We start from the raw sequence: 17,814 nt of genomic DNA on the forward strand, positions 1-17,814 counted from the left end.
CAAAATCTAACAGGCATTAAGTAGAACAGGGACTGAATGAAACTACTTACATATAACAGACTATTTACTCTAAGTCAATAAGCATTATACTAAATGTTTAAATAGATATGTGATTTCCATTAAATTGGAAAAATGAGGGAAGTTATTCCCACTAGTATTCAACTTTATTCTGAAAACTCCAGCTACTGCAATAAGAAATAGAAATAAAATAAATAATAAAAAATATTGAGGGAACTTATTTCTATTTGCAGATACATGGCAGAAAACATAAAATATAAAAAAGAAAAAAGAATACAATTATTTGGTATGGCTTAAAATGAAAACTGTATGCAAAACAATAAACACCATAACACAGTGAAAACACAAGCCACCTTGAGAGAAAATAAGTCCAACATTTATAAATGTGTAATACCTGGAATTATCAATACCTGGATTATTTTAAAAATCCTAAAAAAATCAGTGAGATAACCCAGAAAGAAAGAGAGAAAATGCATGAATAAAAAAAGCACTAAGGGGGTTTCCCTGGTGGCGCAGTGGTTGAGAGTCTGCCTGCCAATGCAGGGGACACGGGTTCGTGCCCGGTCCGGGAAGATCCCACATGCCGCGGAGCGGCTGGGCCCGTGGGCCATGGCCACTGAGCCTGCGCGTTTGGAGCCTGTGCTCCTCAAAGGGAGAGGCCACAACAGTGAGAGGTCCGCGTACCGCAAAAAAAAAAAAAAAAAAAAAAAGCACTAAGGGAAACATAATTGGCCAATAAACACATATGAAAAAATGTGCTCAATTCACTTGCAATCAGGGAAGTACAGACACTCATATTCAATAACTGAAGGGATTCAGTAGTGGTGCAATGATGGAGCAATAATCTAGCAATATGTGAAACACAGTATACACAGCACTTCTAGATATGCACCTTAGAGTCTCAACTCTTCAAAGAAATAAGAAAACGGCTTTCAGCGACTGTGAAGCTGGGGAGGTCCCGGCTGGGAGAAGGACATCGGATCTCATTGTCCTCCCAGCCTTTCGACTCTCCCCCAAAGCCCCTCAATAAACTGGCTTGATTCCAAAAACTAAAAATAAGAAAAAAAAAACCCGCACAAAATGGTATTCAATATAGCATTTTTATTACAATGAAAAATCATTTTGTCCTAATCACTGTTTAATAGAATATTTAAGCATGTTTAATACATACATTATCAAGCACCAGGCTGGAATCTTTTCCATTCTATAGAAAATCACTAGCCTTCCATTCAAGCAGGAAGCTGCTTTCAGAGTATAATGTGAGCTGCAAAAGAAAAGTGCCCTTCCTCACCCCTTCCCAACACAATCACTCACCATGTCTGAAATGACATCCTTGAAGACATTCATTGTGGTTATGGTAGCATCTACCAAAGTGGTTCACATTCTAAAGGTGTTAAAAGGTATTTGGAGTGAGAAGTGCACAATGAAGTAAATTTGAGATACACTATGTTAAATGAAAATTTCTTTAATACATCTTTCGACAAGCTGATAATGTGTACTCGGATTTCCCCCAGAAGTAGATACTTTATCCTTTGTTTCATTTACAGTTTTTCCCCAGATATATTTTTTAAAATATCATCAAGGACTAGTATTCTCTGAAGCAAACTTGTGGAGAATGTTGGTTAAACACTGGTCTTCTGGAGCTACTTTGTACTTGGGAAAGGCAAAACACTGGCCTATTAGTGAAGACTGATTTTGTAAGAAATTCTAAATATAACTATTTAGAATTATGAAGAATAGAATTTTCATAAGTGAAGTTGGTCTAGATTTTGCTCTTCATCTTCATCTAGTTTTGTATCAGATTATTTCACCTGTGTAAAATTAATTAGTAAAATCTTGTTAAGGATTATCTATTCTTAAGGTTTTTACCTACACAACTATCAGATTTTTTCCTTAAACAGGAACTTCGTACACACACACATTTATTTGTTGGTCTGTGGGTTCTAGAGCACAGTCAATTGTGATAACATACTTATAGAGAAGAAAATGTAATCCATCTGTATTTTTACATATATTGGAATACATATAGTACATACAGTGTTACCTTATAATTAAAAGGAAAATTTATTGATAATCTGTAATCACTTTTATCATAATGCTGAATGTTTATATTTCATTTTCTTTTCCTTGATTAGACCTGCCAAGATACAGTCATTAACATTGGAAGTCTACTAGTGTCTAATCTCTTAATTTCTACTTTCAATTGTACTTTGCTTCTCTTGTGTTGGTTTGACTTTGTTCTGTTTCTTGTTTCTTGACATAAATGCTTATTCATTCCTTTAATACATTTATCTACATGACAGGCCCAGCACTGATTGCTGCAGGTAAGTGAAGAAGATGAAGACTGGGCCCACAAACGAAGTTTCCTTAATGCATTCGGGGGCACACATTTCTCACTGAATAGAACTTTGGTTACATCTGACAAATTTAGATATGCAGGCATCTCATTAACAATCATTTCTTAAGTAGTGTATAATTTCAGCTTTGATTTTAAATATTACTTCAAATACATAAAAAGGTAAAAATGTTAAAACAATGAACCCTCCATAAACAGCTACTCTACTTCAGTAATTATCAACATTTTGCTAATCTACTTTCTAGCTCTTTGCCAATTTGCTTTCTTTTTCTTTTGCTGGAGTTATTTTAATGCAAATCTGGGTATCTTATTTCATATATATGTATCTCTAACACATAGGATGTTCTATCTTTTAATAACCACGTTGACATTATCATCCCTAACAAACAAATCTAATATTTCTAAAAATCATTTAATACTCAGTGCATGTCCACATTTCCCCCAGTCTCCAAAATGTTGTTTTACATTTTGTTCAATCTGGGTCCAAATAATACCCACATATTGAATTTAGTTGATATGCCTCGTCTTTTTTAATCTGTTAACAGTGCCCTTCTTTTCTTTTTCATGCCACTCATTAGTTGAAGAAATCAGGTCATTTGTTTTGTAGAATTTTACACATTCTGGATCTGCTTGGCTGCTTCCTTGCGGTGCCATTTACCTTTTCATCTATTCCCCAAATTCTTGGCTTTAAAATTTTTGATTTAAAGGTTTGATTCCTTCAGTTTATTATTCTGGCAATAAGACTTCATAGGTAGTGGTATGTACTTCCTAATTGCATTGTATCAGGAGGTGCCTATTGTCTGATAGTCCCACCTTTATAGACGTTAAAATTGAATAAAGGGCTCAGAGGTGGTCAGCTTGATAAATCCAATGTAACGTTCTCACTATAAACTTTTTCCCAAATAGTTTTAATATCCACTGAAGATCATTTTCTGGACCCATTATTCCATTAGGAACTAGAAAATTTTTCTAATCCTATCAATTTTTCTGTATTTACTGGTGAGATTTCTTAAATTAAAAAAAAATTAATTTGATGAGTTTTGGGTGACTCTGAAACTTGATTCACATGGGAAAAGCAAAATAAATACTTATTTTTCCATTTATTTATTGGTTTTCAGAATAATTAGTTGGTACCCAAGCATTTCCCATAGCAGCCATAACTGAGCAAATTATCAAACTGCTATTGGGATCATGTGAAAAGACCCAACTCCCACTGGCTGAAGATGGGGCAATTTGAGCATCAAAAAGTATATTGACTGTAATGGAATGTTTTCTTTCTTTTATACAAGAGTATCATACACACACACACACACACACAAACACACAATTAAATTTCCAAGTGGTTAGTTCCTTTATGCCACCTTTTTGGTAATTTCTAATTAATTGAATGGTGGTCAGAGATGAGAGATTATAAAACATTTACTCTTTGGAATTTATTATGGGAAAATAATTTCGTATTTCTCTTTGATTCTTCCAATAGTTATACTCTTAACAACCTCATATTCATAAAATTCATAAGGTTTCTTTTCAGCATGAAATTTCGGATGCAGCTCAAGTGATGAAGAACTTCTCACATTCAGTATAACCTCCTAGATTTTATCCAGAATAAATTATCTTAAGTTTAGTAAGTGCTGAGCAGTGACAGGAGGCATTTCTACATTTATTACTTCTATAGGATATTCCTCTCATATGAATTCACTAATACTAATGATGTTAATAACAACTATAGGTAATATTTACAGAAAACATGCTATGTGGCTGCTATTTTTCCAAGTATTAACTACTCACTCCTCACAACAATTCTATTACATGATGTAGCAGGCTGACTCTGAATTGGCCCCAGTGGTCCCTTCCTCCTGGCATTCATACTCTTGTGTAAGCCTGTTCCCTTGAGTGTAGGGTGGCCTAGTTCCTTGTTTCTAACCAAAAGAAGATAGAAAAGGTGATGAAATAATGTCATTTCAATGATTAGATTACACAAGACGATAGCTTCTTTGATGCTAGCAGCCTCTTGCTTCCTTGGCTTGCACACTCTGATGAAGTAAGCAGCCACCTTGAAGAGGCCCATGTAACAAGGAATTGAAGTCAGCATTTAGCCAACAGCCAGCTAGAAACTGAGGACCTCAGCGCAACAGCCCTCAGTGAATTAATTCAGTCAACAACCACATGAGGTTGGAAGTGCATCCCTTCCCCAGTTGAGCCTTCCAATGAGACTCAGCCATGGTTGAAATCTTGATTTTAGCCTTGTGAGAGGCCCTGAAGCAGAGAACCCAACTAAGTTATGCCTAGACTCCTGACCCACAGAAACTGAGATAATGTGTATTATTTTAAGCTACTAAGTTTGTGGTAATTTATTACACAGCAATAAATAACTAATATACATAGGTACTACTATCACCATTTTACAAGTGAGCAAAATGAGGCACAGAAATTTAAGTACCTTATCTAATAACACACTGGTAATAAAGGGGTGAAATGGTGATAATGATAGATAAGGCTAAAGATTTTCCTGTATTCATTATATTATTTCCTCATATAAATTTGCTGAAGATATACAATGTCTGAATGGTGGTGGAAGGTTTTAAAGCAACAATTTTTTCTGAAATATAAACTTCTTAATGCTTAGTTATGAGCATGAAACAAATTTTCTCAAAAATGAATTTTCTGATGTTCTGTAACATGTACATTTGAAAGCCTTCTTGTATTAAATTCCATTATGAATTTTCTGATGCTGAGTAAGGTGTGAATGTTGTCTAAAGGCCTTCTTACATTCCTTACATTTGTAGGGTTTCTCACCAGTATGAATTCTCTGGTGTTGAGTAAGAAAAGAATAAAGTCTAAAAGCTTTACCACATTCCTTACATTCATAAGGTTTCTCTCCAGTATGAATACTCTGATGTTGAGTAAGTTGTGAGAGCAATCTAAAAGGCTTTCTACATTCCTTACATTCATAAGGTTTCTCACCAGTATGAATACTCTGATGTTGAGTAAGTTGTGAGAGTAGTCTAAAGGCCTTCCCACATTCTTCACATTCATAAGGTCTCTCACCAATATGAATGCTCTGATGGGAAATAAGTTGTGAGTAACTACTAAAGGTCTTCCAACATTCCATACATTCATAGGGTTTCTCACGAGTATGAATTCTCTGATGGCGAACAAGTTGTTGCCTTAATCTAAAAGTCTTCCCACACTCTTTACATTCATAGGGTTTCTCACCAGTATGAATACTCTGATGGACAGTAAGCTGTTGGCATATTCTAAAAGCCTTTCCACATTCCTTACATTCATAGGGCTTCTCCCCAAAATGAATTTTCTGATGTATTCTAAGGTCTGGACCACATACGAAGGCCTTCCCACATTCCTTACATTCATAGAGCTTCTCAGAAGTATGAAGTCTCTGATGTCGAGTAAGGTGTGTACACTGCCTAAAAGTCTTCCCACATGCCTTACATTCATAGGGCTTCTCACCAGTGTGAATTCTCTGATGTCGAGCAAGCTGCTGATGTACTCTAAAGGCCTTCCCACATTCCTTACATTCATAGGGCTTTTCACCAGTATGAAGTCTCTGATGTTGAGTAAGTTCTTGGAGGACTGTAAAGGCCTTCCCACATTCCTTACATTCATAGGGTTTCTCACCAGTATGAAGTTTGTGATGTCTAATAAGGTGTGCACGCTGTCTAAAGGCCTGCCCACATTCTTTACATTTGTAAGGTTTTTCACCAGTATGAATTCTCAGGTGTTGACTAAGTGTTGAGCGACGAATAAAGGTCTTCCTACATTCCTTACATTCATATAACTTTTCTCCATTATGAATTCTCTGATACTCAGCAAGAAGATTATGCCTTTTGTAAGTGGACATTTTTTCAGAAGCAATTTTCACTTGCCCAAAATATCCCTCTTGTGGTTCCTTTTGCCCCTCAATCTTGCTTTTGCATTCCCAATCATTTCTAAAAAAGGAGTCTTGAAGGCCATAGCTTTTAATTCTTTCCATTATCTCCCACTGGAATGAATATATTTCATAAATGTCCTTTTCTGGAGATAAAGTATTGGTCCTGTATCTGGACTCCAAATCTGAAAGAAAACAAGAAAGCAAACACATGCTGTTTTCCGGTTCCAGAAGAAAGAAAACTATACAGAAATAAAAAGCACCTAAAATAATGCCTATTACTGAAACTGAGCAGGACTCTGTGGGGCTCCTGGGCACGGAAGCCTTTCTGTGTTCCCCATTTCTTTGTTTGCAGGGAACAGACTCCAGCCTCCATGACCTTCCCTGAGTCCCAAAGGGCAAATTCGAACAGTTGCTCATCAGGGAAGGGAGGGGATGCAGAAACAAGGAAGGAGTAGTCAAGAAACAACAGTACAGCCTTGGGGTGTCCTGGTTCTACCTCAAGGGATACACATAACAGTATCTTTGAGTTCTTCTGCAGAACTAAAACCGGCACCAAACAGAAGATGTTCCAGAGAGAAAGTCACAGTTTGATAACCTCGAGACGCTCATCAGGAGACCACCTGAGGCCAGATTAAAGGAATACAGGCCCTGCACACAACCTGATCCTTATCAGCAACCCCGTCCTTGAACCACTGCTATAAAACTCACCAAATCCTCCTGGGTTGGGACACACAGTTCTTGAAGCACTAGCCTGCTGTGTCCCCGTTTGCCTGGCAAAGCAATAAAGCTATTCTTTTCTACTTCACCCAAACCTCTGTCTCCAAGATTTGATATGGCACTGGTGCACAAAGGCTGAATTTTCAGCATCATTACCAGTGAATGGATTAGACATCTCTAGAAGATAGGCATTCTTGCTACAATAACACATATGTGTACCTAAAAAAACCTATCTTCTGTAAAATTACACACCAAAAATTAGAGTTTATGGGGAAAACAGGGCTGGAGAAGAACACTCAAATCTATGCAACTTTATTGGCAGAGCACTAACAAATATAATAATTGATATCTCAAGAGATAACCTGAAAGGCAGCTCAACACAGCTGAAGGCTGCATCATGGATATTAAAATGCACACAAAAAATTGAAAACACTGGATTTCAGGTGCTGAGACATTGTACATGAAAATAAAGCCCTGAGCCAGTGAGGCTATCATTAAGATGGAAATAGGATGAAGTGAAACCTGTCATCAGCTAGGAGACATGCAAGGTTGATGGTATCCATGTCTGGGGAGGGAGCCTGAATGTAGGCATTTATTATTAATTTTCTTAATATGGAGGTGTAAGGGCTCTTAACAATAAAGTATCAAATTAAAGGCTTTTGCCTTTCCTGCTGAATGTTATAAATCTATTTCTACCATTCTGGCACTATTCAACCAGGAAAATTACCTGTGAAACAACTAAGTTCCACATTATACTGATATCATTCCCTACTTCATATCATTACTAAGCTAATTTGTATTACGGATTATTAACTGTATTATGGAACAGACTATATTCTCATACATTTCAAAACAAGGCAAAGGAAACAGAGAATAAAGAAAGTTCAGGAATGGAGGTGAGGTTGGTGATTAGGCAAACAAGGTAAATCAGTGGAGGCCTGATTTAAGTGTGTGTAAGAATCACCTAAAGGTCTGTTAAAACTATACAGAGATGTTTGACTGAAACAAGATCTACAGGACTAGTTCCTGCACATGTTTTTGTTTTGTTCTTTTTTATATCTGACAATAAATGACCCTGTTGCTGATCAATGTTTGAGTCTCTCTACTTAAACATTTTCAATGATTTCTCTTTACAATTAGAATAAAACAGAAATACCTGAGCATGAATAATAAGGCTTCTGCTTATCAACTCCTCTCCCATTTACTTTCTCTGTTCATGCCATAAAGGCCTCTTTTCAGCTCACAAAATGCACTGTTTAATGTTTAATGCAACTGTTGCCATTAAATAGGGCTCTTGACAGGTTGCTCCTTCTTTGAGAAATCCTCTGATTTTGTGTGCTTGACTTCTCTTCATCCTCAGATCTCAAATCAAAAATCACTTCTTCAGAAAAGATATTCCTGCTGATCCTATTTAAGTCTAAGCACTTTATGCTCTATCCCAGAAACATGTTGCTCGTCTCTATAACATTGCAATAACATATTTATTAATTTTCTCACTTGTTATTCCATTAGTCTCTTACCCCTAAGTTTTCCCAGTGGCAGAAACGATTCTAAGTTCACTTACTATTGAATAAGCAACCCCAAATTCACAATAGATGTTACTCATTTAATTCCCACAATTATGTAATCACTAACAAATATATACATCCGTCTCTAACCTTTTTTTTAATTTATTTTATTTCTGGCTGTGTTGGGTCTTTGTTGCTGTGCGCAGGCTTTATCTAGTTGCAGTGAGCAGGGGCTACTCTTCATTGCAGTGCGTGGGCTTCTCATTGAGGTGGCTTCTCTTGTTGTGGAGCACGGGCTCTAGGTGCTCAGGCTTCAGTAGTTGTGTCATGCAGGCTTCAGGAGTTGTGGCATGCAGGCATCAGTAGTTGTGGCACGTGGGCTCAGTAGTTGTGGCTTGTGGGCTCTAGAGTGCAGGCTCAGTAGTTGTGGTGCACGGGTCTAGCTGCTCCGCAGCATGTGAGATCTTCCCAGACCAGGGCTCAAACTGGTGTCCCCTGCACTAGCAGGTGGATTTGTGACCACTGCACCACCAGGGAGGCCCTGCCTCTAATCTTTTATACTGTACTACAATGACTTGCTTATCTCCACCAGAGTTCATACGATTACTACATCAGTGCTACATTTACTCAAACACTTGCTCCTCCATATCTTCCCTAGGTGCTCCTCTCCAATCCTACATAGCCGCAGAAACTTTCGTACTTCCCAGAGAATGATCTCAAATATTTTTCAATCATGCTAATATTGACAGGCTTATGAAATCCTGAGCAAAAAGGCATGTGTAGATATTGAGTACAGAAGAATGGCTGTCAACTATGGAATGGGATTTGGTATCACCTGAGTACAAGAGAGTACAAATAAAGGCTATGTTAGATGTGGGCTTGAAGACAGTGACCCAGATGGGGGACTTGAGTGAAGAATATCTAAATGCAAATGAAGTAAGAAAAGAGATGGGAGAAGATGGGATAGGAGAGATAGGAAAGTATTTTTCTGTGACTACCGTATAAATGTATAAAACTGTTGAAATGACTCAAATCATTGCTTGATCACTGTGAAACAAAATGAGAAATAAAATCTTAAAACCAAGAGACATCTTCACTTCAAAAATTTAAAACTATTTACTAAATTTAAAAAAATTGAAGAATTTCTAGAATACTGAAAACACCACATTATCAAGAATCTATGAAATACAGCTACAGATCTTAGAAGAAAATTCATCAATACATTTAAATAGAGCAATAGAAATGAAAGAAAAAAATATATGAGTATCCCACTCAAAACTTAAGAACAACAAAATATACTGAGGAACCCAGGAGAAAATAAATTAAAATAAATGCAGAATTCCATTAATTAGATAACAGTAAAATAATGAAATTAATATGCAAGTGAAAAACCCAGGTTGTTTGAAAAAATTAAATGAAATATATTAACCAACTGCTAAGATAATAAGAAAAAACAGGAGGAACTTCCCTGGTGGCACAGCAGTTAAGAATCTGCCTGCCAATGCAGGGGACACAGGTTCAATCCCTGATCCAGGAAGATCCCTCATGCCATGGAGCGACTAAGCCCGTGCACCAAAACTACTGAGCCTGCGCTCTGGAGCCCATAAGTCACAACTACTGAGACTGCGTTCCTAGAGTTCGTGCTCTGCAACAAGAGAAGCCACCGCAATGAGAAGCACATGCACCGCAACGAAGAGCAGCCCCCGCTCGCCACAACTAGAGAAAGCCCGTGCACAGCTACAAAGACCCAACACAGCCAAAAATAATAAATTAAAAAAATATATTTTTTTTAAGGAAAAAAAGGAAAGCATTCAAACAAAATAAAAAACAGCAACTAGGTATCAGAGCATATCTTGCAAGCAGAAACACTGACTACCTTTTTTCTGGACTATCATTTTGAGAATGTTTGTATAACAAATACCCTTGGAAGGCAGAGATACTCTCTCTCTCTAAATCAACCTACAGGTTTGCTAACTGTTCAATATAATAAAGGTAGTATCTCCCTCAAAGCAAAGGTCATGCATGTGTATTACCCATTATGAAAGATTTGGGTTCTCTAAACTCCGGGTCCTCTCCCATAATGCAGCTCACTGAATGTTCACGTATCTACCTGGACCATCCGCATCACCCCCATGGAACTTGTGGGCAAAGAGGAACAAGGCAAATATGTTGATGTTCATGCTGCTTGTTGTGCTTTGAGCAATAAAATGCTCTGCCTTTGGATTAGGAGTCTTGTGTCTTCTGCCAGCATCCATGACACTGCTGTAGGCTACTTGTTAGCTTGCAAGTAGGGTAAAATTTCAGACCCTTTACACTTCTTGACACTAACAAATTATTAATAAAACAGAATATTTTGAAAATCGTAAGGAACTACTGTGGCAATAAAAGGTAATTTTCTAAGAAAATATAGAGAAAGTAGTCAAAGACCTTCTCCAAAAACTATCTTGAAGATTATCAAAACTTTAGAAAGCATGTAGCACAATATTTAAAGTAGCCCAGCAAGTTAAAAATAAGAAAATAATTCCAAGTTATTTTTTTTCCAAGTTATTTTTTAAAGTTTATTTTATTTTTGGCTGCGTTTGGTCTTCGTTGTTGCACGTGGGCTTTCTCTAGCTGCAGCGAGCAGGGGCTACTCTTGGTTGCAGTGTGCAGGCTTCTCATTGCTCTTGTTGCAGAGCATGGGCTCTAGGCACTTAGGCTTCAGTAGTTGTGGTGCACAGGCTTAGTAGTTGTGGCGCATGGGCTTAGTTGCTCCATGGCATGAGGGATCTTCCTGGACCAGGGATCGAACCCATGTCCCCTGCACAGGCAAGCGGATTCTTAACCACTGCGCCACCAGGGAAGCCCCCCAAATTATTTTTAAGTGAGTTTAAAAATGAAATCTAAACCTAGTAAAGGAAAGCTATATGCCAATATCACTTATAAAATTTCATGCCAAAACTCATAGCACACTAAAAGAAAATATATCATAACTAACCGAGGCTTACCCTGAGAATGGAAGGACAGTTCAACATTAGTAAATCTTCTAAAAAATTTATAATATTAATTATTCTTTTTTAAAATTTATTTTTATTTTATTTTATTTTTTTGGCCACACAGCATGTGGAATCTTAGTTACCTGACCAGGGACTGAACCCATGCCCCCTGCATTGGAAGCATGGAGTCTTAACCACTGGACTGCCAAGGAAATCCCTATAATATTAATTATTCTAAGGATTAAAATTATACACTTATTTCTAAAGACACTGGAAAGCCATCTGACATTAACTCAGCACTCATTATTTATAAAAAAAAGCACTCAAAATAATAGGAATATACAGTTACTTCCTTAACATGATAAAAAGTGTATTTCTTAGCCCAAAAGCTAGATTTAACTTAGTGAAGAAACACTGGGAGCATGAGGAGACTTAGGAACTGTTCTAAAAATTGATTGTAGTGGTAGTTACATAACTATATATGTTTATTCAAATGCCTAAAACTGGATACTAAAAAGAGTGAATTTTAATGTATGTCAATTATATATTCATCAATAAACTGAATTTTTTAAAGTATAAAAATGTAAACACAAAAAACATGTAGATTCCCACTAACTTATAAAAATAATGCAATCCTCAGGGAGTATGTGGAAAATTTCTGTACCTTCCATTGAATTTTGCTGTGAATGGAGACTATGAATGAAGTCTATTTTAAAAAAAAATGAATGTAAAGTGTCTTGTCCCTCTAACTCACCTATATTCTACTTCTTTTTATTTGTTCTGAAATATTTAATTATGAACTCTAAAAGTCATTTTTCTTTTTGCCCAAACTCTGTTCCAAAAATTAATTTGTAATGGCTTACTTTAGTCACCAGATTATCACCTAGAATGGAAAAAGCCTGTAGGTCAGAGATATAAGTGGCCTAATGCAATGCAATAATGCTACACTGATTCGAATTAAGGATCAACACTACACTTTAAATCCATTTGTGTAAATGGCTTTTAAGTATATGTTCTATTATTTTAAAAAATTTTTTAATTAATTAATTTATTTTTGCCTGCATTGGGTCTTCATTGCTGTGAGCGGGCTTTCTCTAGTTGCAGTAAGTGGGGGGTACTCTTTGTTGTGCTGCGCACACTCCTCATTATGGTGGCTTCTCTTGTTGTGGACCATGGGCTCTAGGCATGTTGGCTTCAGAAGTTGTGGCATGTGGGCTCAGTAGTTGTGGCACACGGTCTTAGTTGCTCCGTGGCATGTGGGATCTTCCCGGACCAGGGCTTGAACCCGTGTCCCCTGCATTGGCAGATGAATTCTAAACCACTGAGCCATCAGGGAAGCCCTTAAGTATATGTTTTAAAAGGATTAGCGAAATATTTTTGTTTGGGGTTTTCTACACAAATATATAGCTACTACTGAAAAACTGGGGTAACTGACACCCTAAATCCAGGTAAACCTCCACAAGATTACACTACACAGTCCCTATTTCTTAGGGTGACACAAGCAGACCCCAAAACATGGGAAGTCTGGAGGATGTCTCAGCAGGGCAACCAAAGAGATCAGGATATGACTCCACCTGAGCTGCAAAATTCTGAGACCTCCTGGATGAAGTGCTGCTCCTGCTTTGGAGAAAGCAGCTTTCAGAGAAATCAGCACCATGTGGTTCCTTCCTGAGAGATCCCAAAAGCATAAGAGGGGTGGCCATAAGGTGGCTTGCAGTTTTAACTGATACTCTGTGATTCTGAATCCCAGTGGAAAATTCTACTCAACAAGAGGAAGAAGAAAATAATTTCTCTTCTAGAACTAGAAAGTTAGTCTTTTAACAGAAATAATATGACAGTCAAATGATTTCTTTCTTTCTTATAATGCTCCTTAGAAAAGCAATCTTGCTGTAAGATCCAACAGATGCATTTTATGTAGAGAGGTAGAATAAAATTAACACAATCCAAATTAAAAATACCAATGAATTTATTTTTTCCTAGAATTAGACATGTTAATTCAAGAATCTATATGGAGAAATAACCAATAATTTTTTAAAAACTGGAAAAGAAGACTAATAAGAAGGGAATACTCCAAAGGTTAGTAGAGGCACACTAAAAAGCTCCAGTAATCATACAGGGACTTCCCTGGTGGTCCAGTGGTAAACAATCCACCTTCCAATGCAGGGGACGCAGTTTTGATCCCTGGTCAGAGAACTAAGATCTCACATGCCACGGGACAACTAAGCCTGTGCACGACAACTACTGAGCTCGTGCGCCTCAAATAGAGAGGCTGTGTGTCACTAACTACAGAGCCCACGTGCCCTGGAGCCTGCACACCACAACTAGAGAGAAGCCCAAGTGACGCAACAAAGAGCCTGCGAGCCACAACGAAAAGATCCCACATGCCTTAACGAAGATCCTGTGTACCTGCAACTAACACCTGAAGCAATCAAAATAAATTACAATACATACTTTAAAAAAAATAAAAAATAACAAAAATAATATTGACATTGATGACAAAAAACTGCATTAAAATATTTAAAAATTTTCAGGTTAAACATATTGTTGAGAAGCAAGAAGAACTATAATCCTGCAGCCTGTGGAACAAAAACCACATTCACAGAAATATAGACAAAATGAGAAGGCAGAGGGCTATGTACCAGATGAAGGAACAAGATAAAACACCAGAAAAACAACTAAATGAAGTGGAGATAGGCAACCTTCCAGCAAAAGAATTCAGAATAATGATAGTGAAGATGATGCAGGACCTTGGAAAAAGAATGGAGGCAAAGATCGAGAAGATACAAGAAATGTTTAACAAAGATTTAGAAGAATTAAAGAACAAACAAACAGAGATGAACAATACAATAATTGAAATGAAAGATACACTAGAAGGAATCAATAGCAGAACAACTGAAGCAGAAGAACGGATAAGTGACCTGGAAGACAGAATGGAAGAATTCACTGCTGTGGAACAGAATAAAGAGAAAAGAATGAAAAGAAATGAAGACAGCCTAAGAGACCTCGAGGACACCATTAAATGCAACAACATTCGCATTATAGGGGTCCCAGAAGGAGAAGAGAGAGAGAAAGGACCCAAGAAAATATTTGAAGAGATTATAGTCAAAAACTTCCCTAACATGGGAAAGGAAATGGCCACCCAATTCCGGGAAGTGCAGAGAGTCCCATACAGGATAAACCCAAGGAGAAATACGCTGAGACACATAGTAATCAAATTGGCAAAAATTAAAGACAAAGAAAACTTACTGAAAGCAGCAAGGGAAAAATGACAAATAACATACAAGGGAACTCCCATAAGGTTAACAGCTGATTTCTCAGCAGAAACTCTACAAGCCAGAAGGGAGTGGCATGATACACTTAAAGTGATGAAACCTACAACCAAGATTACTCTACCCAGCAATGATCTCATTCAGATTCGGTGGAGAAAACAAAAGTTTTACAGACAAGCAAAAGCTAAGAGAATTCAGCACCACCAAACCAGCTCTACAACAAATGCTAAAGGAACTTCTCTAAGTGGGAAACACAAGAGAAGAAAAGGACCTACAAAAACAAACCCAAAACAATTAAGAAAATGGTCATAGGTACATATCGATAATTACCTTAAACGTGAATGGATTAAATGCTACAACCAAAAGACACAGGCTTGCTGAATGGATACAAAAACAAGACTCATATATATGCTGTATACAAGAGACCCACTTCAGACCTACGGACACATAGAGACTGAAAGTGAGGGGATGGAAAAAGATATTCCATGCAAATGGAAATCAAAAGAAAGCTAGCAATACTCGTAACAGAGAAAATAGACTTTAAAATAAAGAATGTTACAAGAGACAAGGAAGGACACTACGTAATGATCAAGGGATCAATCCAATAAGAAGATATAACAATTATTAATATATATGCATCCAACATAGGAGCACCTCAATACATAAGGCAACTGCTAACAGCTATAAAAGAGGAAATCGACAGTAACACAGTAAGAGTGGGGGACTTTAACACCTCACTTACACCAATGGGCAGATCATCCAAAATGAAAATAAATAAGGAAACAGAAGCTTTAAATGACACAATAGACCAGATAGATTTAATTGATATTTATAAGACATTCCATCGTGTAAAAACAGCAGATTACACTTTCTTCTAAAGTGTGCACGGAACATTCTCCAGGATAGATCACGTCATGGGTCACAAATCAAGCCTCAGTAAATTTAAGAAAATTGAAATCATATCAAGCATCTTTTCTAACCACAACGCTATGCGATTAGAAATCTATTACAGGGAAAAAAACGTAAAAAACACAAACACATGGAGCCTAAACAATACGTTACTAAATAACCAGGAGATCACTGAAGAAATCACAGAGGAAATCAAAAAATACCTAGAGACAAATGACAATGAAAACACGACGATCCAAAACCTATGGGATGCGGCAAAAGCAGTTCTAAGAGGGAAGATTATAGCTATACAAGCCTACCTCAAGAAACAAGAAAAATCTCAAATAAACAATCTAACCTTACACCTAAAGGAACTAGAGAAAGAAGAACAAAACAACCCAAAGTTAGCAGAAGGAAAGAAATCATAAAGATCAGAGCAGAAATAAATGAAATAGAAACAAAGAAAACAGTAGCAAGGATCAATAAAACTAACAGCTGGTTCTTTGAGAAGATAAACAAAATTGATAAACCATTAGCCAGACTCATCAAGAAAAAGAGGAAGAGGACTCAAATCAGTAAAATTAGAAATGAAAAAGGAGAAGTTAAACAGTCACCACAGAAATACAAAGCATCCTAAGAGACTACTACAAGCAACTCTATGCCAATAAAATGGACAACCTGGAAGAAATGGACAAATTCTTAGAAAGGTATAACCTTCCAAGACTGAACCAGGAATAAATAGAAAAAATATGAACAGACCAATCACAAGTAATGAAATTGAAACTGTGATTAAAAATCTTCTAACAAACAAAAGTCCAGGACCAGATGGCTTCACAGATGAATTCTATCAAACATTTAGAAAAGAGCTAACACCCATCCTTCTCAAACTCTTCCAAAAATTGCAGTGGAAGGAACACTCCCAAACTCATTCTATGAGGCCACCACCACCCTGATACCAAAACCAGACAAAGATACTACAAGAAAAGAAAGTTACAGACCAATATCACTGATGGATATAGATATAAAAATCTTCAACAAAATACTAGCAAACAGAATCCAACAACACGTTAAAAGGATCATACACCATGATCAAGTGGGATTTATCCCAGGGATGCAAGAATTCTTCAGTATATGCAAATCAATCAATGTGATACACCATATTAACAAATTGAAGAACGAAAACCATATGATCATCTCAACAGATGCAGAAAATGCTTTTGACAAAATTCAACACCCATTTATGATAAAAACTCTCCAGAAAGTGAGTATAGCGGGAACCTACCTCAACATAGTAAAGGCCATATATGACAAACCCACAGCAAACATCATTCTCCATGGGGAAAAACTGAAAGCATTTCCTCTAAGAGCAGGAACAAGACAAAGATGTCCACTCTCACCATTACTATTCAACATAGTTTTGGAAGTCCTACCCATGGCAATCAGAGAAGAAAAAGAAATAAAAGGAATACAAATTGGAAAAGAAGTAGTAAAACTCTCACTCTTTGCAGATGACATGATACTATACATAGAGAATCCTAAAGATGCTACCAGAAAACTACTAGAGCTAATCAATGAATCTGGTAAAGTTGCAGGATACAAAATTAATGCACAGTAATCTCTTGCATTCCTATACACTAATGATGAAAAATCTGAAAGAGAAATGAAGGAAACAGTCCCATTTACCACCGCAACAAAAAGAATAAACTGCCTAGGAATAAACCTACTGAGGGAGACAAAAGACCTGCATGCAGAAAACTATAAGACACTGATGAAAGAAATTAAAGATGATACCAACAGATGGAGAGATATACCATGTTCTTGGATTGGAAGAATCAACATTGTGAAAATGACTGTACTACCCAAAGCAATCTACAGATTCAAAGCAATCCTTAACAAATTACCAATGGCATTTTTGCGGAACTAGAACAAAAAATCTTTAAATTTGCATGGAGACACAAAAGACCCCGAAGAGCCAAAGCAGTCTTGAGGGAAAAAAACGGAGCTGGAGGAATCAGACTCCCTGACTTCAGACTATACTACAAAGCTAGAGTAATCAAAACAATATGGTACTAGCACAAAAACAGAAATACAGATCAATGGAACACGATAGAAAGCACAGAGATAAACCCACTCACCTATGGTCAACTAATCTATGACAAAGTCGGCAAGGATATACAAAGGAGACAAGGATATA

General features: G+C 37.0%; 1 protein-coding gene across 1 annotated transcript in view; it reads right to left on the reverse strand.

Annotated features, from left to right (window-relative positions):
• Positions 1-773: 773 nt before the first annotated feature.
• Positions 774-17,814, reverse strand: part of LOC132416148 (zinc finger protein 420) — an 83,264-nt gene continuing 66,223 nt past the window's right edge. Inside the window, exon 12 of the mRNA XM_069540267.1 lies at positions 774-6,445. Within this exon, the coding sequence (XP_069396368.1) occupies positions 5,079-6,445 (1,367 nt within the window). The 3' untranslated portion in view covers positions 774-5,078. The remainder of the gene's footprint in view (positions 6,446-17,814) is intronic.

This window comes from Delphinus delphis, chromosome 20, assembly GCF_949987515.2.
Source record: "Delphinus delphis chromosome 20, mDelDel1.2, whole genome shotgun sequence".
Lineage (NCBI taxonomy): Eukaryota > Metazoa > Chordata > Mammalia > Artiodactyla > Delphinidae > Delphinus > Delphinus delphis.